At 37.7% G+C, this 24,343-nt stretch overlaps 1 protein-coding gene across 11 annotated transcripts in view; it reads right to left on the bottom strand.

Moving 5' to 3' along the window:
* The window catches only part of PARD3 (par-3 family cell polarity regulator), a 442,545-nt gene that overhangs the window by 14,797 nt on the left and 403,405 nt on the right, over window positions 1-24,343 (bottom strand). For all 11 annotated transcript variants that reach the window (XM_088159644.1, XM_088159672.1, XM_088159618.1 and 8 more), the window contains one exon: window positions 90-210. In XM_088159644.1, coding sequence (XP_088015770.1) covers window positions 90-210 — 121 coding nt within the window. The remainder of the gene's footprint in view (window positions 1-89; window positions 211-24,343) is intronic.

The raw sequence follows: 24,343 nt of genomic DNA, 5'->3' as shown, positions 1-24,343 counted from the left end.
ACCGTGCCTCCCTTGTGGTCTGCTCCCAACCCACCCAGGACCAGCAGGAGACAGCCAAGCTTCCCGGATTTGACAGGCCCTGCACTCACCCACGGCTGCTCAAAACTGTAGGTGCGTCTCCTGTCCTCCACGTCCTCGTCCTGCTTTGCCTGCTGGAACTCCTGTCTCAGGCGCTGTATCCGGTCGTGGTTGTTGGGCGTTGACCTGTTGCTAAAGGAGGAAGGATGGAAATGATCAATCTACTTGCAGTGCAGGGCTACAGACCTGAAAATAATTTACAACATTTAGTACAAAGGTCTTTAGTGTTTTTAAAGATTATTAATGCTGTTTGTCTTACAAAGAAATTTCAGGTGTCGCAAGGACAAGACAAATAAGAATATTTCTAAAAATTATGATAAGTTGTTGGCACCTGTTAGTGTATGTCACTCCTAGAGAATGAAGAGGAATAGCTATAGTAGTGTCAGACTTAACATAAAGGGAAATTAAAAGTCCTAATGATCTCTGCTACTGAATAAACAAGAAAGATACTTTCCCCCAATCAATAAACTGTAGTACTGTCCAATCTTTATTCACATCAAATTAATTACAATGTCTGGAGGCTCTACCTATATAAAATTTGGTTATTTTCCCCAATCAATAAGAGCCTGTCATCCCTTAGTTCTGTTTTTAACAAGTCTTTTAAATTGATCAGTCTGAAAGCATTAAAAGGCTTGGGGGCCAGTAAAAAGCCATCTATTTGACAGGGCCATAGGCAGGAATGGATCTGGGCAGCAGACGAGAGCTGGCTGCTCTCTGCCCCACAGACTGGTGGGCTGGGGAGGGCTCAGTCCCACAGGTGCTAATACAAAGCAGCACACCCAGAACCTTTAATCCTCCAAAACCATCAATTTTTCCACAATGCCCAGTAACCCACGCTCCACGGTGCAGGTGTACATGAAACCATAATGAAATATGCACAGGAATGGCTTCTTTCATGGAGAAGAGGGAAAGTGGGTATTTATTAATCTTGTTGACATTTTTCCAGCTGTGCAGTTCCTACCTGACCCTACAACCCCACTCTTTCAAACATGTTAATGTGGGAATCACAGAAAGCCTGGCAAACAAATACATTATATCAAGACTAACCAGAAGCATTTTAATCTATTCTTGTAGGCTTCTTGTGCCCTGCATTTCATTGTTTATTTCAAAAGAGCTGATGAGGAATAGACAGCTATTACTTTGTTTCAAAAGAGAAATCTGCAGAGAGACAATGGAAAGCAATTCCATAGATATCTTTTCTGGGACACAGGGTACAATAAAACACAGTCAATTTATATCCTGTGTCTTCTTCCATATGAAAAACAACAATTCTAGAGTCCATTTGTGACTGTTTTCCACGTCTTTTGGGACTGGTAGGTGCAGGGGATTGGATGTTGTAGATGTTTGAGACGTTACCTCCCACTCTTTTCAGTGCCAATAAACAGAGTTTATCAGTGCTTGGCTGGTCAGACAGAAAAATTAGTATGGTTCTGGCAAAGGCTAATTTTTGAAGTGGTTTGGGTTGATTTTATTTTATTTTTTAGTTATTTGAAACCAAAGGCAAAGAAAAGGAAGGAATTTAGAGAAGTCTTTTCTTTCATGCTTTTCTTTAACCCAAATTGGAGCTTTAGGAAATGCTTTATTTGTATGGTAAGTCAACTTCTATGTGTAAATTACTCTTTTGAAAAGTACAATTAAAAGAAAGCTTAATTTAGAACAGGTGGAAATGAAACACTGGTATTTTCAAAATTTCCACTACATTGTAGGTGTGTTGCTAATTTTATTTCCTTAATTTGACTTAATTTTGTGAAACAGCTAATCTCTATTTGCAGTTTTATTTTATGTAAATTTATTCCTTATTGTCAATTGGCCATTGGCCAGCTTTACTATAAAACCTCTTGTTTTTTCCCATGCATTGCTATACACTTTACATTTTAAAGGGATTCATCACAATCCAATACAAGATATACAAAACACTTCTAAAAGATCTGCTGATTTTTAAAACTGATATTGTTAATCCAAAAAACAAGTAATCCACTACTTTTTACACAGACAAGTGTTTCCTGTATAATAAATTGCACTTAAGCAAAAATATAACTATTAATATTACAGGTATAAGAATATATGTTTGAAAGAGAAAAATCATTGAACTTCTGTGCAAAAATTACTAGAAAAGTGCCATCCATAGACACCTTGTGGTATTCAAGATGATGAGTAAATAATCAGTGTTCCACAATCAAGGTTGTTTCAGATTTTAGGGATCATAGTGCAAAAGTGACACTGAAGCAGTTTGTCCAATGGCAAACAGAAGGTAAACCCCAAAAGTACTGCACTAAACCTTGTGCATTATACAGGACACATTGCACCAGCCCAAAAAATCGGCTGCTGGAAAGTTTGTGACAGATCTGAGGGCTTCTGCACATTTTGTAATAGTTATTCATTAAAACAATTACATTATCAGAGGAATAGCAAGAAAATGCATAGTGTCCATGCCACGAAGCCAAAATGTGTCTCTTCCCAAACAACAAATCCATGAACCTGACACTGTCTACACTGCAGAGAGGAATAACAAAGGACAAGGAGGATCCTGGGATTTATGATCTACTTGTCTCAAGACCTAAGAACTTATTTAAAAAAATCTTACAAAAAATGAAAAGAAAAAAGAAGTCAAGCTGATTAAAGAAAAGTTATTCAAACTTATTAAAGGTTTGATAATGGCAGAGAAGATAAATCTTTTAACAGTATTTCTATTTTATCTGAAAAGCAAGGGACATGACTCAGATTTAGAAAATTGCAAAAGAAGTGAATTATAAAAAGGACTATTTCACAGAAAAGAAAGAGCAAAATTAGAAAAAGGCATTTCTGTATCTACTCAAATTTCTTGGAGATCAAAAAGTCTCTAAAAAACAGAAAGTGAGATCAAGTCAGTGGGTTAATAATATAACAAAACAATTTAATATTTTTATTTAGAAAAGGAAAAGGCAGACAACAAGGAAGGCACTAAGATATATTTAAAGATTATTTGAGGGCTTAAACTATATCTTAGATTCGCCTCCTTTGGTTTCCATTTTCATTTCAACCTTGTTCTGATGCTTTAGGTTAAATTATAGCTGCCTTAACCTTCTTACCACTGAGGACTTACACATCTCTGTCCTGGCCTGCCATGCTGTCACCTCTTTCTTTCTGGGCCTTTTTTTATCCAGTTACTCTTTCCATCAGTGCTTTTTTTGCTGGTTTTTATGTCTCCCACTGCACTCCCTCTGCACTCAGGGAACACTTGGTACACCCACTTGGTATCTCATTCAACTCCCAATTAGTACTTCTAGAAGGGAGGAAATGCAAAAATCATAATCACAAGGGAAAACTGTCACCAATAGAATTTTGGAGTCATTAGCACAAACCTAACTTCATTCCTTTTCAAGTCTCAAGATGTTCTGCTCTAGCTACAAATCCTTATGTAAGTCACATCATTATCCCTTGGGGCAGAGCTAAACAAATGATATCCCATGTGAAGTGTCCTTAGCCAGTCTAAAGCAAAATGAGTTTTGACTTATGGGATGAACTGACCCAAGAAAGATAGGGTCATATCGATAGCCTATTAGGATGCAGGCTGCAGGTGTTCTTGCTGCTTAAATTCCCCATTGTGTGTGTATGGGGCAAGTCCTCAAAAGTTCAATTAAATGTGCCATGTTTTGTTTGAGTCCTTCATTCAAATGCACTGAAAATCTGAAGGCAGATGCACCTCAAAGACTTCAGGACTACTAGCAGGAAGGAGGGAGTTTACCTTGAATTCCATCCAAAGTCTATTGAAGATTTGACCTATGCTAGCTTTAAAATTTTTGGCAAAACTGGAATTACAACTCTCTACAGTAACCACAGCTTGCCCAGACAGCCTTCCCTTATGCCTACTTAATAACAGGATGGCTGTGAATTTACAGAAGACAATTAGCATCTCCTACCCTCAGATACCAGTGATGTTCTTCTATCAAAGTGCTCTCAATATTAAAAGTTCTTAAAATAAATAAAATTCAAGGAAAGGCTTTTAGGGGCAAAGTTTACTTGGGTTGCAAAGCATCTGTGATTTCTTGTATCACAGCTCTACTTGGCACCCCATTGCCTTCCATCTGCAGATGGCACATTTCACAATCAGTTGTTTTGTGAGTGCTGCTTCAAAACACACCACCACCAGTACAGACTAAAAATGCAATGGTAAGCAGGGCTTAGATAGACCAGGGCTGTCACATATTTCCAGAAACAAGCAGTTGCAGCAATGGCCATCAGGGTCTCAGATCATTAAGCAATGTCTCAGTGTGATGTCATGCACTGATGTGCAGAGCTGTATTCCTTTCAAAACAGTCAGATTTTCAGTGTGATAAAGTAGATATAAACATGCCACTGAACAGGGATGACTGAAGCTCTGGGAAAAAAATTTATTGGCCTGAAAAAGCATGGAAAAGGATCTTAGCAACACCACCAGGCAGTTGCAACTCGACTAGAATAACCAAAAGGTTAGTAAACAAACAGTGTTCTTTACACCTTGAAATCTTCTATCACACATTTGAGTTGCTGGGGCCTCGCTGGCCTGACTGGCTGCTTAGATCTCTGGATAGCAGTAATAAAACACAGATGGGTTCTTATTTGCTTCAAGCTGGCAGATAACTGTCACCCATTTGTATGATATAAATTCCTTTTAATTTGAACAGATTATTTGTGTCACATTAAAAATTAAGGTCTGAATTTGTATCTACCTCTGTTTACACACAGAGAGGAGCAGAAAACAAATTTATGTCCATCACACTGAGGATTGACAATGTGGCCATGCTATGGTTGATGGCACACATCCTTACCAAAGTACAGGACTATCTGAATGTCTACAAAATTTGCCCCTTTCTTCATCACTTGAGCAGGATGAAGCAGCCCGACAGAAAGCAGAGTGGTGATAATCTAATATAAAAACTTCTGCTACATTTACTGGAACTCAAGCACCCTCTCACCACAGTGCTTAACCCCAAACAGATGGATTTGTCTGTTTAGGATAGTCCTTGAGGGTGAATAAGCAGAAACTGTCAAGTTATTTCAGAAAGTCATGGACATAAAATAAAATGAAAGTGTGCCCTTTACCAGCCTTAAAGTTACCACCATGTCCCAATGCACAGCCTGCTGGTTTGTTCACTTTAAGCAGATTTGTTAATCACCAGTGACACAGACGACTGTGCCCACACAGTGCAGGGGGTGAGGGATGAGCAGCAGCACAGTTTGTGCCATCTCCTTCTTGCCACCAGCTTGCCAGAGCAGGTTGGTCTTTTCCTACTATTTTGCTCTGTGGTTTACTTTTTAACATCTAAATGCCACTCCTTAGGCTTAAGTTAGTGTAACTAATTTGGCTGGTCCTCTCCTTCCATCGTGCCCTACATATGGTCCTTTTCTGAGACATCAGGGAATAGATTTTTCATGAACACGTGCATATTAACACACACAGACATGGTACACAAACAGGAGCAACCATGGATGGTGCTGGCTAAAAGAGCTGTTACATGATTACAGAATTCCAACAGTCAGTCTGAGAAAAAAATTAGCTGAGCAAGAGATCAAATTTGTTAGACTACAAATGTACAATGGTTGTAACCTGGAAAGAGGCATAAAAAGCCTTATTCCACACTACTTTTGTTTTTCTTAAGTGTCAAAGTACTTTTTGGGAATAAGGCATAAAAAGGTAGGGGAGAGGTGTTAAAACCCAAAAAATGTATGAATTACAAAACTGCAAATAAAAATAGTTTCTCTGCACAAGCTTCATTAAGTTTTATCAGCTAGGATCTTGGGTTTTTACACTCAAACCACAGGTCATAAATTCACAGTAAATCCCCCATATGTTCACCAAACACCTGAATTCAATTTCTCTTCTAGTTGTAAGAAACAAAATGTGCAGCTCAAATTAATTATGCATGCAAAGTTAGTTTCTAACAAGGGCAGCTTCTTCCATGCTGAAGGGTATACATTCTACCAGAATTTTTTTCTCCCAGATCTCTTTCAATTTTGGCTTATATTTACTGTTCACACGGTTATAAAACTCATCCTCTCCTGCCATTTCGTATTTGCTAAATGAACGCAGAGCATTATATATCCCTTAAAGTCTGCAGATTTTAAAGGCAGTTAAATTCAGGGATTGGCTTAATGTGACAGGCAAGATATAGCATGTTACCTGTACACATACCTACCCACTTCAGCATAGCAATTCCATCAAAACAGGATTTAGGATTTATGTCAATATATATGCATGTGAAATCAGGTCATTGGGAATTTTAATGTCATTCCAGTTTGCCTTCACATTGGAAGTTCATCAACTGCAATGCCTTGAAGTATGTAAGTCTCCAAACAAACTCACTTTCTTCTTCTGTGAATAAAATTAATTTCCAAATTTTGACATTGTTTTTAGATGATCATTTTACACAATTTCAAGGAAATAATTAAAAATATACACCTCTCTTCTCCAGATTAAAAAGGTAACCTCAAATGCTCTAAATTCAGCACTTGCTTCCAATGTGATGGCCATAAACAACGTGGAGAGGTGGGGCTGATGGGGAGGTCACTTCACCACAACAGTCTCTTCAAACTTTCCAGACTAGATTTCACTTTGAGTCCCTCTGTGGCCTTTCTGTAGCAGGGCCATCATTTTACAACCAGTGAAATACGAAGAATGCACCCAAGACCCTTTTTATTGCCACCATCACTCTTCCTTATTAGCCTGTCAGAGCCTGCACACCGGAGACTGAAATCCAGTCTTACTTTTCAGTGGAATTCTTCTAAAAGGAAAAGCAGAGATTTTAGGAGCTTGCTATAAACATCTGAAAACAGATACTCAGCTACTGGGTTATCACACAGTCTAAGCCTTACTTTAGAGCTGTTAGATTTTGCAGATATAAGCCAAGCCAATTTTCAGCCACACACAACTTGTTACAGCTGTTGTCATAGGGTATTGCATTTTCCGAGTTAGAAAAAAAAAAAAAAACAAAAAGGAAAAGAGAAAAGAGAATGCCACAAAGCCTAAAATAAAATACAAGACATCTCACTGTGAATTTCTTATGAGAACGTGAAAGAAATAGCAGAAATACAAAGGGAAAGATTTAATAAATAATGAAAAAAAGAAAATGAAAAATATACTAGCGATCAAGCAAGGGAGAAATTTGCAGTTTTGATTCCAGATGAAATACAAAATTACTTCAAAGTCAGGTGACGAGAAATGGGCTCTGACCTAAGAATCTTCCTATCCTAACTGGAAGAGACAGTGATGGCTCCAGTGCTGTTAGGTCTGATGAACATCCACAATTAGGCATCACAGGCTGTTCTGTGTCAGTGTGAGAGTTGCCTGGCACAGCAATACAAAGACATTTAACAAAGACCACAGAGAAGAAATCCCCTCCTGGACCTAGCTGGCCTTTCCTGTGCCAGAAGAAGGGATCATCCAGAAGATCCCTAGTAGGCTTCAGGCCATGCCAGCCTTTGTTTCCATTCAAGCTAATCCAGCTGCTTTGCTAGAAGCTGTTTGGGGAGAGCTCCCTCTGCTCCCTCAGGATGAGATGTGGGGCAGAAACCCTCAGCAGAGGGGCAGCAGAAGCAGCTAGGGAGCAGTCACTTCTTAAAGCACAGCAGGCTTTGCAAAAAGGAACATCTGTCTGTGGCCAGCACCACCTGTGAGGTGTGAATGTTGTGATGTAGGTTCAGCCCAGCTCCCTCCAGCACATCTTACACGGCTCAGCTTCTGCTCTGTGCTGACACCGTGCTTTATGCTACAAAAATTGCTTCAGAGCCCAACGCTAGCCAGCACTGGAGTGCAGAAAAAGCACGTGTCTTTTCATGGGAGGGGTCTAGCAACATCAAAAATGGGGGAAAAAAAATATCCTGATTGAGATCCTGATTGCACCATTTTAAAGACAAACCAGTAGTGATATTCAAATTTTCCGAATTTCCAAATTTGAAAACAGATTTGGAAAAAAACCGTTTATTTAAGTAATGCACCATTAAAAATATAATGCAAATGGTGAAATTTAGCTCTGTTTCAGTGTAAAACCTCACTTTAAAAGTATTTGTGTCTTGCTTATTGCATTGATATAAGTTATACTGGAAAGCCAAAAAATATTTTATGTTGTTTGTTTCTCTTTAATTGTTGTTAATTTCTCTTTAATTTTAGAAAAGACTTAGTAAATAGGTACCAGGGTGTTGCAACTAGCAAAACAAAATAGAATGTTTTTGACTCTTGTGAACACTTGCCCTTAATAAAAATGACATCTTGTTTTAAAGTATTCATTAAACTACAGTATTAAGCAATACATTGCTAGACAAACAGTGATCTATGGGCTAACACATCTCTTTAAAATGCCTGAACATTAAAAAAGATGATACATTACACCAAGTTCACATGTCTTCCCCTGTCCTTACCAGCCTCTAACATAATTATAGTATAATTATTTCTGTACTTTGACAGAGGGGCTATTGCATTATAAATCTTCAAATAATATTTTGATTGATTTTACATTATATCTTACTTTAACTGTACGCTGATTTCAAACTGCAGAATGAGAAATTTTCCATTAAAAACAAACAAACAAAAATGACTTGGCCTAAGGATGCCAAATCTAAGTGAAAGTTGAGGACACTCCCTTTGATAGGAGTAGATTAGAAACTCTATATAAAGCATAGAAAATTGTGGGATCGTTGTTTTATTTTTCAAACTAGATAACTTGCAATCTCTAAATTAAACTTTAAGTCTGAATTTTCTGTTAAGCATTTCATCATTCAGTGCCTGTGCACACAATATGAATTAACCAAGGAAAAACAGAATCAAAGCTAAGATTGATTGCTTGACTTGATGCCTAAATTCACCCGACTGCTGCCTTCTTATGAAGTTTATCACTAAGATTTACACTGATTAGCATAAGAACTAATTAAGATTTTTTAATTAAATATTATATGCAGATGGAGAGTAGAAACAAATCTCAGTGTTATACCTTGCAAAACAAATGATTTCTGGATAAATCCTTTCAGCATTGTGCTTTAAGAATGAAGATTTTAGTAAAGAGATGTTTTAATCATTGTTTATCACCACACTGTCTTGATTGACTTTAAAACTATAAATTGTTGTGAAATTACAGTTGTATTTAAAAAAAAAATCAATTCCAGATGAGGACAGAAAAAACAGCAATTACCTTTTATTCAAAAATTCACTTGGTTATTTAGTGAGTTAGCTGGAGCTCAACTTTTACTACTTGAGATGAAGTTTCAAGTTATTTCACTTGTTTTTCCTCTTGGAAATGCTAAATATGTCTTTTCCTCAGGAATTCTTTTTCAGATGTATTGTGCAGGATTTTTAGTAATTGCTGAGGGTCTCGCTTTGCTTTGAAACACTGGATTAGAAATCCTGAATTCTAATATTTCCTGTTTAGTCTCAACCCAAGTGCAGATTTCAGAAACCCAAAAGCATGTATCTCTCTTACTGCAGACAAAATACAACATTTATTTGTAACACCACTTCAACATTTTGCCAAGACAATTAGCCTGATAAAGGCTATAGAAAAGCCAATTTATTTACCGGGAGAAGGTAAGATGCGATTTTTTGCAACTAATTATGATAATTTAAAAGGCAAGTATGTAGTTCAAACTACTCACCTGGACCCTTTCTATGGGAAATACAGAGAAATAAGTCGTTCAGAGGGCAATCACAGTACTTGTCTTTGGATGCAATTATTACACTCAAGAGCTCATTACTTTTTTTCATTGACAAAGAAGAATAGAGGGACAAGCTCAGGATAGTTTTGGACAATTATATTAGGGAAGATGAATCCACTCTAGATGGCTAAAGTTTGCTCAAGGAAGGTGGAAAATGAATCATCCTAATAAATCTGGTACTAGGAATGCCTGGTAGGAGATGATGGTCAACTGGCATAGCAGTATAACCCAACACTTTAATCTCCTGGCAGAAAAACTCATTAGAACAAAACTAAGTCTCTCAGCCTCTCTGTGTTTGCATTCACATAACCACAAATGGGGAAGAGCCTTTTTTAAAGCCCTGTATAAAGTTCATACCATAAGCAGATCTCATTTACTTTACTATAATTTTAAGGATTCTTTACAGAGTACACTAGGCTACTGTTTGTAATTCTGTTGTAGGAAAAAAACCAATAAATTTCTTAGTTTCTGAAGCATATAGAAGTGTACAGGCATGCCCGAGATAAGCCAAGGACTGCAGCACAACAGTTTTTGTGGTCAAGGTCTCATCAGTATGGCTAATTTGTACCTCAACTTTTACATTACTTCAGTAATGTACGCAAAATGCTCTAAGGTTTTCTCGGGTAAGATAATTGCCATATATTTTTTAGTAAACAGGAAGAAATGAAACATACATAATAGGTAATTCCACTTAGAGCATCAAATTTATTTTGCATGATATTGGCAGTACATTACAAAGTTACAATAGTATTATTTCTCGTTGTTACTCTTGTAGTCTTAGGTTGATAACGTTTCATTTTGACACCGTAATGGTGTCTCTGGGGATTTTGATGACAATGTGTTTTGACATCATGTTAAAATATATCCAAACTGATATCACTTTATTTTGTCATCATTACCTAGCTGGATTTCTAAGACACTGCTTTTTTCTGACATCTTTAATCAGAAAGATTTCAGTCCAGGTGGCAAGTGCTAAAAAAAAGTTTTGAAAATATCAAACATGACTGTGTAGCACACTACCTCTGCTCCAACTTGCACCGGCCAGATATCCCAAAATATAACAGATTAGTCACACGGCACAGGGCCTCAGATCATAAAACATGAAAATGTCTTTTCTTCTACAGCATGATAATAAATATAATAAATTGTACTGTAATTCTATTTCAGACACTTGAGGCAGGAGGCCCAGCAGCAAAAACGCTGCTGCAAACCAGAACCTTCTGCTGCCTTTGGAGCGTCTGACGTGCACTCGCTCCATGGGCCCCTCTATGGAAACCAGAAATATTTCCTGAACGCTATTAAAAAAGTGAGATTTCTAATTCGTAAGCTTTGCTGAAATGGAAATTGCTACATATGTGATTCTAACTAAAGAACAGCAATGCCAGTTCCTGTACAGAACACTAAAATGGATCTCTGGGCTTGAGCTGTAACTAGTGCAAACCTGTCTAGACCTACTGAATCCAACAGAGATTTCAGAATTTATGGACATATAAAGATCTGACCAAGGTTTTGGGGGAAGAAATAATGGATAATTTTAATCTCTAAGCTTCTTGTTACCAGTATGAAATTCAGGGATTAATTCTAAAATAATGTGCTATAGAAATTATGTGGTAAGCTATCCCTGGCTGCCAGAAAGATGCACATCATACCAAATGGAACATGTCCACTTACAATTATATCACTCAGTTTCTTCTTTTTGTTATTTACTATTTCTTCATTCTTTCTCTACAATGAATTACAGAGCAGCTCCGGGGAAATCAACACATTACATGTACTGAGAAGTATATTTATTCAGCACAGCAGCTCAAGTTCTACTTACTAAAATGATTGTTGATAAAATCTCTAATTTTAAGCATTAATGCAAAAGATTTTTCTGCCATTCAAATCTGATCAAAGAGATTAAAGAACTTTTTTTTCTCACACACTCTTCTAAACCATAATACCAAACAGAAATTGCTTGTATTATCTTATTTCAGAGAGCAGGCTAGAACTGAGACACTCCCTTGATCCCAGTTCATGAATAAAGCATTTAATGGACTGCACTTGTCAAAGGACACACTAGGCATTTGATCTATACAGTAAACAAATATCTATGAAAAGCAACCCCTCAAAACAAAAAAAACTTGCCATTGCAACTCATTATTTAAGATATTTTCCTTCCTTCCTCTCTTATTTCAGGATTAAGATTCTGAAGGCATTGATGGGGTGACAGACTTGCATTGAGATAAAAACAGAATTTTTCAAACAACTGATGGCAATAATTTATATTCCAGGGAAACAGCTAATCAGGCCACCTATATTTCATATACAACCACTCTCCAATAGAAGGAATTAATTGTTACAACACCAGAAAATGTATAATTATTAAAGAAGTGACAGAAGACTAAGTTGTATGCTGACATTCCAACACTGAATCTTTTTTATGAGTTTCCTTTTCCTTTGGGTATTTCCAGCAAAGGAGAACTTCTGCCAGCAGAAGAAAATTAGGCTACAGAACTGTGAGCCTACATAACCATGAACCCAACTGACCTGAAGAATTTGATACATACCTACAAAATGCTCTTTCATGCTCTCAGAAGACAAGATGAAATATTACAAGGAAGTAACTGCAGCTATTACCATACTGCAAAGCCAGTTCCATTTAATGCAAATTATAGACTTGTTCCTACTAGCATTGACCATTCTTCACTAGCAAAATCCTAGTAGGCTTAATTCCTGAGAGGCATATATATATAAGACTATGTCAATTTTAACGAATATATTTATTTTTTAAATGCATTAAAACTATTTTTTCTACCACATTTTTTCTACCTCAATTTTAAAACTCAGCACAGCTTCTTCAATTATCTTAAAAATAAGAATTGCAATTAATTTCTTAAAAATCCTTTTCAGCACAATGAGGCTTATTAATGCAATGAGCTGTTAAGTGACAGACTAATGAAACATCAGCACAAAACTGCACTGGTATTTAATATTAATCTCTGCAATAAGCTCATAATGTAGTACTGACTTTGTAATTCAAGGGTTATATTGGTAACAGGTCACACTATTTTTTCTCATGTGTGACTGCCATGATCCTGTAAAGAGAGAAGCAGTACCAGACATCGCACATCACTTGTGTAAGCAAGCACCAGCCTTCTTTACAAATTACTTCTCTCATACCAATGGTAAGAGAAACTGGAATTTTCAAAAAGAACTAAGGCAAGACATGACTTCCAGAGATCAGTTTATGTTGCTGCTAGCACAGATTAAGTTCAGTTCCCACGAATTTTCCCATTTGAGCTACGCAGTAATTTGCTTTCCAGGGAAACCAAAACCAGGAATTAGAGGCTATGTAAGGAAAGAATGACAAATATCCTTAGTAAGCAGGACACACAAAGATCTGATTTTCCTGCATTTTTGCTATTTACTTTTTATTATTTTTGCCAGATTTCTGCATCATTAAGCATTACTCAAATAGAAGGACCTATCTGCAGCAGACACTGCACAGACTGCTTACAGCCAGTCCTTAGCCAAAGATTTCACAGTTTAAGAATAGATTTGCTCTTGCACAATGGAGGCACACACACATTTGTGAAATGTTCCTTTTCCCCAGGACAAATACATGCAGTGAGGGCTCAGTTCAGTGACTGACTGACTGCAAAAGGAGCCAAGCCATACAGGACTACCCTGGAGACACCTAAAACCAGATGAATTAGATATTTGAGCAGGCTGCTAAAGTCAGAGGACCTGAATGAGAACTCAGTAATGATAGTTGAAGAAGTTCTGTGGGATTTAGGTGCCATTCAAACTAATGGAGAGGGTCACATCAAAGCTGCTCACTAGGTCAGGAGTTGACCAGCACACAAGATGGTGATGGTATCTACCCTCACTGTGAAAAGGGCTGGAAGAAAAAACTGAGTAAGGTAACTACAAACTCATTTTTGCTATGTTGAAGTTGAGTAGATGCTTTTTACAATCCATCATGATTGTTAAATCCTTCATGAGAGAATCCTTCATAAGACAGTTCAACCCCTCCCTGTCTTCACAATAGGTAAGATTTACTCCAGCCACCCCTACACACATGGGAAGGGAGGTCAAGGAAGTCACAGCACCTGGGGAATTGACTTCATTTGCATCATTTTTACTGCCACTCTGATTAGGAGACAATGTAGAAATATAAGCCACTCCCAGAAACCATTCCAGGCATTTTTAAAATCAAATGATAATTCCCTTTGCCGTGTACAGCTAAATGCTTCTTTTCCAGCTGTAAAAGCTGGTATTGAGAGAGCAATACAAGTCTTTAGCTCATGGTACTTACTTAAAACAAACCAAATGGCAGGTCATATTGTAGCTATGGCTCTATTACTAGTGACCAATTCCGGCTGCATTTTTTCAGTTACATCACTCCTAGTAAATTACTTGCACTTGATGTAGACCAGGCATAAAATAAGCAGAAAACAAAACTTTGGCCATTTTAATTTAAATTCTCATAATGGCAGGTCAAATTTATGTGAACTCTTTGGTGAATTGGTTCCTTTATTAGTACCCAGTTTAATTCAAATCAGAGTCTTCTACAGAAGATTAATTAAATATTAATCAAAAGTCCAGGGCAGTCTAAGCTTCTGTTCCATTAACCTAAATGTGACTCCACACAGAACCACAATGCCTTTTTTCCCCCCTGCTCTATTTTAAAGAAGGCTTTTAGTTTTTTTCCGTTATGGTGCAACTCCTTGTAAATGCAGACGTGCTATTTGCAGTGTATGTTTAAAGGTCGTGATTCTTTTTCCTTTTCCAATTAAAGCTGCTCTTAATCACAATTAAGCCTTCAAGAAACAATTAACAGAAGTCAAAACTTTTTTCCATCAATATGTTTAAGAGACGTACAGTGTATACCCTCTATTACCACTGGTGTCACTGAACTAATTATGTGATGTTAAGGTTCACCTTCTCGGGTGTAAATTTTGGGTTGAGTTGACACTAAAAAGAAACATCAATTTATTAGGAGATAAAATTTGTTCCACAGTAATGGAACAGCTGTGTATATAAATTTATTGCAGCTTAATGTTCTCACACATAAAGCAATTAGAGCTTTCTGACAGACAGACTTGCTAAGTATAGTGTGGAGCATATAGTAATATGCAGTTACAGGCACAACATACTTAAGAGTGATCATACATATTCTGTACAGTAATATCAATTTCTCAAGCCTTCCAACCCTAGATGTGTCCTTAATTAACATAAACGTATGCTTGCAACCATGTGAAATTCTCCTTTTCTGAGGAGGAACCTTTTCATGCCCTGTCATTTTATTCATAGACACCTCTTGTGCTTAATTTGGCTTCTCCTTCTGCAGGAATAGATACAGCCTAGGCCTGGTTCCTTTAGGTGGGCTTAATTGTTTCGAGGCAATAATGCTGTCATGAGATTACTTTAAAAAAGATCCAAAAGCAAAACCATATACATGGTATTTGGGATAAGTACTTTTATTTCTGGAACCATAAAGTATGAACCCATGGAACAAGCTGTGTTCATCTAGCATCATTTCCTCTCATCATCTGCTCCCAGCTAGCTGTAGTTGCCTTCAAATAGCTTCCAGGATATTTTTCCTTCCTTTCTATCTTTCCTATAGGACAATTATATTTAACTTAAGCTAAGGATTGTGGTTTTAAGGATATTGATCAGCAAGACTAGCAATGGAAACTGAGCATTATGGAGCAGTGGCATTCCCAACTAATGGTATTTGATACATTTTTGTAGCATATTGGAAGCTTGAGAAATATTAGATCTTGGACAAGGATGCATGGGTAATTGAGATGATAATCTTCCAGCTGATGGACTAAGTGGTTAGACTAAATGGAGTGTTTTAAAAGACAGTCCTGAAAAAATCAGAGTTTCACTATGTGTAGGGGTAGAGACATGTTGGTTTCTACAGGATTAAATTAACCGATGAGGAGATTATTGCTATAAAATAACCACATGATTTTTTTAGGCTAAGATTCTCAAAACAGTCTAAGACAACTGCAGTGTGTTTCACTCTTTCTTTGAACTGATGTTGAAGTTCTGCTTTCAGAGCAGAATGTTCCTGTCCCAACCTTTGAGCCATAAAGCACTCATGAAATTAGTTATCCAAATCAAAGAGCTGAATGAAAAAATCATATTATTTCCTCTTTCTTTTCTATTCTTTTCTTCAAATGGGCTTGCTTTCAGGAAGATCAGTGCCCTGATCCCTCTGTGAGCTCTACCACAGTCAGAGACTCATGATGTGGGGCAGAGGAAGAGGCAGGAGAATGGCTTTCTCAATGGAAATTGGTCCCTAGGGTGTCCTGCACTCACTGTGTACCAACACAAGAGATATTTAGATCCTCAGGCAGCCTTAAGGAAACCAGGGCAAGGTAGAAGAGGAACCTAAGAAAGTACCTCTGCAATGAGAGTCTGGAAATCCCCTTGAGCACATGAGGAAGACAAATCAGTGGTGAGATGCTCTGAGTCCTTCTCAAATCGAAACATTAAGAGCTAAAGCAAAAATTTATGAACAAAGAAGATAGGCAGGCATGTACTTTTTACCCATTTTATAGTTCAAAGGGATGTGGTGATCCTCTGCCAAAACAGCAGCACAAAACCCTCTCTAAAAAGAAGGAAACTGCACAACAATGCAGGTGACAACTTGAGCTTTGATGGTGCTGTTATCATTAGGCCATCAGAAATGCATAAGTGGTGCCAAGACACCCAGCATTTTCATTTCACTGCCTTTTCTGCTTTTGTCTTTGAGATATGACATGGGTCAGTGAACCTGAGCACAGCACACTAGCCAGGAATTCTTAACTCTCACCACTTTGGAAAAGCTATTCTTTACCTGTCTCTGCTGCAGGTGCAGGAAATACCATCTGAAAAATTCAACAGTATTTAACTTCTGCAGAGGACTGATCTAAAGACTAGTGCTTCTGGAAGATTCCTGAAGATAAAGAATGTCAACAACCTAACTAACTATTCTCCATTTTGGTATCTTTGCAGCATACTAATTGAAGGTAACTGGCAAATAAAAAAATGTTATTTTTAGTATTGTTGTTACAAACAAAATTTGAGCTACTATTGAAATTTAAATCCCTTATAAAAAGACTCTTCCCAGTAATTAAACATTTCTGCAGTTCCAGACTATTTAGTTCAGGGAATAATTTATTCTTAACAAACTTTAAAAGAACATCCTATCTCCTACTTCTTTCACTATATACTTAAAAACTTAAATTATGGAGCAGTGGTGGGGTTTTCTGCTATTTCTCTTTTTTTTCTTTTTTTTTGAAAACCCTCACCTATCCACCATACTAAATAGATTCCTTTCCACTGTGCTGACAGCTGTTTCCCAGGTAACCAACCTAGCTAGAAGTTGACTTCAAGCAGTGCAGGGGAACCAGGACTCACATCCCTTCATTTACATGTTTTGAGGAGCCCTTTCTAACAGCTGCAGTGTCCCCAGTGCCCCCAGCAGTCAACAGGAGCTGGGAGTATCCAGAAAGTAATTGAATAAAGCTCATCAGCAGTCAAAAAATACCAGCTAAGGGCAATTTTATATACAGAACAGCAAATGCCATTGGCAGTTGGAAATTAAAACTATCCTCAGTGGTAAACCAGCAGGATTAGACTTCACACGAGCTGTCACTTTTCACAGGTTCTGCCTGATTCTTCCCTTTTCCATAAGGGAACTGGGAGGAAAGCATCAGGCGCTTTGCTGCTTCTTTCTATAATCAGGACTCATTGTCCCCCCAACTTCTGAAAGCCACTGTTTAATACACCTTTCTTCAGAAATCAGATTTCATCTGCTGCCAGTCAGCATTATTCTGGATTTCATGGTGACTGAAGTACATGCAATTCTCGTTATTTTTTCCATCTATACTTTGCTGCTGTGTATTAATTGAAAACTGAATTACTCTGTAAGGCACTGGCTACACTTGAAAGTATCTGTTACACTTCTCTGTTGTTCTGGTTCAGTCATTTACTTTTTAGATCCATAGAATCTGATACTGCAGTGTAGAGAGCTGACTGAAAAGATTATTTTTTGAACAACAGAACAGTACACTAAAGGAGCAGGATTTACCCTGTAAGCATACAGGGTTGTTTTGTTTGTGGTTTTTTTTTTCCTAAGATAATGAAAAAGCTATATCTTTGGGAAATTCAATGCCATATGTAAGTGGGTAGTACTGCTGATCAGTCAGTTCCTAATAATGCTTGTTAAGGAAACCCTACTGAGCTTAGGTAGGTTTATTTTTATGAAGAGAGGAATACACTTCTTTCAGTTCCCCCACCTCCCCAGAGACTCTCCTTTTATTATGCTGGAGTATGGGGTTACAGATCCAACAAATGGGATGATCTCAACAATTATGCAGGAGATGCACAATGCCATACATGAATGAGCATATGCACACCTGGCCTGTCACATGAAGACAGCAGAAAGTCTTGAACAATCACTGCACTCTGTTTTACAATAAAATCAGGCTTTGGCATGTGGAACACAAAGTTATTTGCTCACATTGTGCTCAACTGTTCAGATATTCAGTCATCCAAGAACTTCCTATTCACAATTTCATTTCAGACACTGCTTTTTTTCCAGTGTTAACACAATGGTCCCTTACAGTTAGCTGCAATTTAGTTTTCTTGTTCTCCTAGTAGTTTGGATCTGACTGCTGTCCAAATAGACCTGCTTTGAAAATTGACATTGTCTTCTCCCTTTAATATTCCATGAAAGACAGACCGACCACTTTGCACAGTAAAACAAATGTCATCACAACTATTCTAGTTTCATCTAGAAAGACTCAATGGTGCCTCTGATCCAAATAAGCGTATCTAGCAAATAATCTACCCTGCTCTCAAATTCCTGCTTTGCCACAAGCTCTGAGGTCAGACCTCCTCAGCCGGGGTCCAAGAAGCAAACAGTGATGAATGGAATCAGCCTGCTTTGTGGTTTCTTAGTGCCTGTGGTGGAAGATACACCAGGACATCCTGAATCTGGCCCCTTTCCCTGTGGAACACAGTGAGTCTCTGTGAGAGGTCGCTGCCACCCTAGAGCAGTGCAAATAGGAGCTGCATGTGGAAGAGAGTAAGAGAAATTCTTTCTTCTTTATGTCCTCACATGGGCATGGAAGAGGGCAGAATACTATGTATTTCAGTACTGTCCCACAGTTGGTTCCTCCAACATCTATTATGTTGGTTTTAATAATTTAAGGGAACGTCTTTTGCATAATCTAATCAAGTTTCTTAAAATGACATTGTGTTAACAATAGATCATATTGAAAGCTAAACATACCATTTTCCTAAAGACAGTGCTTTTAATATATTTCCTGCCTCTGAAATATGCACTGGAGGTTACTGATTTCTATGTTAAGAATTGGAATTTCTATGAAGTACAAAATCCAGACTCGGGTGAAAAGTCAAATACTAAATTCTTCCATGAAAGAAGCAGCTTTGTAAAAAGCTAGGATGCAGGAATGGTGGAAAACATTGCTCTAAAATTATCTACCAAAATGAAATACTTCATTATTCCTTAAATCATAACATTCATTTTAATTCACCTGAACTTTACATGTTCCATTTGGGATCACTTCAAGAAACACCTGTGCTGTTCCCGAATTGCTACAGGCTCTCATGGACTGCAATTGAAGTGGTTTATGCAGTTATTCTCCAGTACTGGATTTTTCATCAAAATGAGGTATTCCATGATGTACACCACAAAAATTCAAGCAGAAGTAAGAATATATTGCTTTATGAGAGACAACATTCAGTAATAAGTTGCCACTGAAGACCGTATCTATGCTGCATGGTGATATTGACATGAAAAAAATGGTTTAGCACATTAAAATATTTTACTGTGGATTGAATTGCCTGATCTGCAATGCTAATATGTTACAATTACACCTTCATAATGAAATATTTTTAATACAGAAAAATTAAAACCTATATTTTAGGAGGTTCCAAGGGTTCACTAAACTTTGCTCATCAACAAATTTTTTCATAAAATAATTCAGTTTCAAATTAAAGAAAAAAATTGTGATAAATAAAAAGAATTTTTTTGTAAAACTCTGTGGAAGCCATATAAAAATCCACTGGAAAAGCATAGACTTTCAGTACCACTGGTGAAAAAAACTCCAGTCCTCTTCAGAAATAATGGGCAATTTATGCTTTCTGAAATTAACTACAACAGCATAATTGCTGGGTGAGGCATACAGCATTTTACAGGCTGAGTTTTCCTCAGAACAAGATCCTGAGGCTGGTTATAAAGGTGTCATCGGCTATAATCACTTCTGGTGCTCAAAGCAATTACTTTTCAATGGGAAAAGCAAGTAAGAGAACAATAGTATACAAGTACAAAGTTCAGTAGTTTGTAAACCTTGACCCTTCATATAATTCATTTATTGACCAAATTGATACAAGAAGCGTGTTACGATTAAAGAACTACAACCCTCATCTCAGACGGCACATGGAGCACTATGAAGCTGCTGGCTGGTAAGAATTTAGAGAGGAAACTTGTTTAAGATCTGATCCCTTCACAAGGACCTTTCCCTCCTCTGTTCAAACAATGTGAGAGTTTTGTACAAGTAAAATGCATGTAAGAGAGATGAGAAATAAGACAGAAACACTTCACCTCCTGCTCCACTCTCCACTAGCAAGCAAAGGGTGTCTGAGACGGAGGGGGGTGAGGCAGAGATGATTAGGAATGTTCATGGGAAGCCTGGGAGAGGCAGGTGCTGCTGCTGCAACCTTGGCATTTAAAGCCAGGAAAAGAAGATGTGAGTAAAAACATATGGAGTAGACCAAATTTGCTGAATAGAATGTATATTTTTCCCCTACCTACTATCTCTCTAAGACTTTGGTTTTATGTGTTAGAGCCTTTAAACAATAATAGGCCACTGCAGGAAGCAAATGTTAACGACCATAGTGTGAAAGAGCTGTTTCTGAGTAAAGGAAAAGGATTTCTAGAGGTTTTAGGCTATTACTGCAGGTCAGTACACACATCTGCTCTTCAAGAGTTTAGCTCCATGGTTTTTCCTTTCAGGGCATCCAACCACCTGCCTTCTGCAGGAAGAAAGTCAACGGAACTGGGTTGTGAGGGTGCTGAGGAGAGGAAAAAGTGAGGAGAGAACAGCAGTGAAAACTGGCTGAGTACTCCTTAATCCTGTTTTGAGCTGGCACAAAAGCAAGAAATAAGACATTATCCAAGACACCTCTGCCTCTCAGCTCTTATTTTCTTCTGCAGATCAGCTATTAAAGAAATGAAGTGAAAAAGATTGTGGAGAACTCATATGGGAGAAAACAACTTTTTGAGAAGCAAATTTAAAATAGAGGAGAGCCAAGGGAACTTCAAGGAGGGAAGAAGGGGAACGAACATATGTTTATGGAGATACCAGGAGATTTAAAGGTTGATGAAGTACTTATGCACAAATCTGAAGGGGAGATAAAGAATAGCATAATAAAATGTGACAATATTACTGGAGAAGGTACTGGGAAAAGATGGGAAAAAGAACGGGGCTTAGGGATTCTGTAAAGGAGCTATAAATAATAGTGTGAGAATCATCTCACTTAAATTTCAGACATCTAAAGATAAATGTCTGAGTGAAAGCTTGTCAGTTTTTACACTAGGGAGGAAAATCAGTACACAGACACTATGAATGATGGGTGTAAAATTTACCTTAGATACCTAAGGATCCCAGAGGACATGACACCTAGAAAGGTTTCTTTCTACTTGATATAAGAGGACGTTGGTAGAAGCCAAACATCAGAAAAGCCTCCTAAGTCTATGAGAATGAGACTAAGAAGGTGAAGACAGATGTTTTGAGTAAGAACCAGACGCAGGCAAGTGAAGGCAGAAGTAGGGAGGAGACAAACCACTGGACAAATCACACAAGTGTGCAGAGACGGAAAACTTAATGGAGGAAAGAAACACTTAAGGAGCAGAGATCTAACAGAAAGTTGGTTTCATTCAACTTTTGACTATGCAGTGAAATAAAGAAAGTTTGACCTCCGAGATCACAGCCTTTATACTTGGAAATACAGTGTTCCTTTGGTTTAAGTCTGAAAACAGTATGTGCATGAAAGCAGCTTTTCCTTTTCAGAAGATGAACATCTAACAGTTAGCACTGGAAGTTCAGGAAAATCCACCAACCCTTGTACCCTGTAGCCTCAGGCTTAGCAAGACTGTACTCCAGAAAAATCCTCCTTTTCCACCTCCTAACTGGGAACACTGTAAAGCTACAAAATACTCTTAGAAAAAAATTCAAACTTTCCATGCAAAAGACAGTAAAAGTATATGAAACTCATTGTGCCACAGACAGACACTACAGGCATCAGCAAGACAGGCTACATAAAATACCTAAGTGGGTCCTTTGAGAGCTGTACTTCACATTGCCAAGAAAACAAACCTTTCCCTTTCATATAGAGGTCTCCAACAATAAGACATTAGGAAAACGTGTCTTGACTTCAAAAGGAGTGTCTGGGCTATCCTTGAGTCTTAGTGGGAAGTACCCGAGCAGTGTTTGTCAGTGCAACAAGGAGTGTCAGCTTTCCCCAAGACGTGATTAAGCTCTGAAACTTCAGACAAAAGCCCTGTCCCCAAATCACCTGCCTTGAAAAGTCAAAGTAATTCTGGCCTTTTCAGGTGACTAACGGATGACATGAAGCATGGGATTAATTAAATACACCATAAATTCAGAACAACAGATACAAACAACAAACTGTGATCTTACCTGCTTTCAACTTCCTCTTGGCAATACCAACAAATCAAATACCCAAAGGTTAATATCACATACTTTATTTTCAAGACAACAGCATGGAAACTGGGCAGTCACAGGAAAAGTAAACTAGATATGATTAAAGAAATGTTACGACCTTTGTGAGACTTTGAGGACTGCTGAGCAGCCTGCGAGTTAATGTGACAGATGAGAGAGACTGGTGTTTGTTTACAGCATGTCTAAAGGCAATAAAAGAACCGACAGAGGAAGAAAAGTAACAAAGAACAATTCTCCCCAGCTGAGTGCCCCTTCCCCGAGTATGCTTTCCTGTTTTCAAGAGAGGGAAAAAGCAATGCATCCATGCTCTGAGCCCCTGAGTCATGTATTTATAATTTATTAAGAGGTCAAAAATGGCATTTGCAGGGCTCAGTGTTCAAAACTCCTTGAATTGCTCTAAGAACCAAGACTCTGTTTAAATTCAATAACTAGAGCTTATTGAACACATCCATTATGACAGGAAGTTCACCTGCAGCAAAACTACAAATTCCTAGCCTATCTGTGCTGCACGTTGTTCAAGACCCAGTATCAGATTCTCTACAAGAAGCTCCAGCATTAGGTATTTCAGGTCAGTCATACCAGGAGACATGAGCTCAGAGAATGCACTTAAATGCACTTTGATCCACTTTTCTCTTTTTCTCTCTTTCCTTTTATCCATGTATAGTATTCTAAACAGGCTTTGCCAAAATATGAAGTACTTTGCATGTCTTTTGTGTTTGACTGGTCTTCTTAGATTAAAATAAAAGCTTAATGAAAGTCGACAAAGAACAGCCTGTAACATTTTAAAAGATATGTTCAAACATTAAGTGATTCATCCTCACTGGCTCATTAAGAAGAGGAAATTGCTGCAGAATTCAGTGTTAAAACCACTCAAAGAGTAGATGACAGATCCAGGATCAGTTCTTATAAATTACTGTCTCTCACCCTCACTCTCAGTCCCAGCCCTGCAATAAACCTCTGTGGGAAAGTTTCCTGGGTCGGCTCGGAGCCATCACGTACTCAGAATAGGCTGTCACAAGTTGAGAAATATGCTCGTCCTTTCTTCTTAGCATTTCACCAAAGTCTCAGCCCTTTCAAACACCAGGCTTATGATTTCAATAATCCACCATGGTAAAAGTCATTTGTGGAATTAGATATATTGCTAGCTATTGAAGTATTTTCTATTACCTATTAGTACACTGTGGAGCACATCAATACAGAGCCCAGATATTACAGCAAGGAACACCCTGGAAATGCCTAAGCAGACTGATCAATTTAATCTCTGTTGCAATACAGTGCATTAGTGGGATGGGTATTTTTTTTTCTTTTTCTTGGCACAGCTTAGGGAGTTCAGAATTAGGACAAATATTATCTTTCCTCCTCAACAAATGCTTAACAAATGACAAAAGTGACAGCTTTGAAAGATTGATTTTTTAAAAGTGAGGTTCTGTATGGTAGCTTATGAAAGCACTTCAATTTAGGATGATTATTAATCAACCATCCGTTCAGATAATTTTCTAATTTAAGGGAAAAAATCTATATTCTGTCTCTTACATCCCCATCAGGTACTAAAGTATGAATGTCTGCACTTATTAGCAAATACAAATAAGAGGACATTATCTGATGCAGAGAGACAGAGATAATGCTGAGATGCAATACCTGACAGAAGATGTTCTGGATTTTAGTACAGAAGAGTTATAATCTGAACTTTAAATATTTTATTATATTGCAGTCATAAATACCATATATGTATGAAAATAGTAAACCTATTCTGACAAACTGGAAAATAACTGCATGCTCTGGATGCTCTCTCTGCTTAGTTCTACATAGAACAGAGACTTAATTTCTTATTAAAAAAACATGAGGTAATAAAA

Source organism: Sturnus vulgaris, chromosome 1 (genome assembly GCF_052056855.1).
Source record: "Sturnus vulgaris isolate bStuVul1 chromosome 1, bStuVul1.hap1, whole genome shotgun sequence".
NCBI classification, from domain to species: Eukaryota; Metazoa; Chordata; class Aves; order Passeriformes; family Sturnidae; genus Sturnus; species Sturnus vulgaris.
This window is presented reverse-complemented; position numbering and strand designations above follow the sequence as displayed.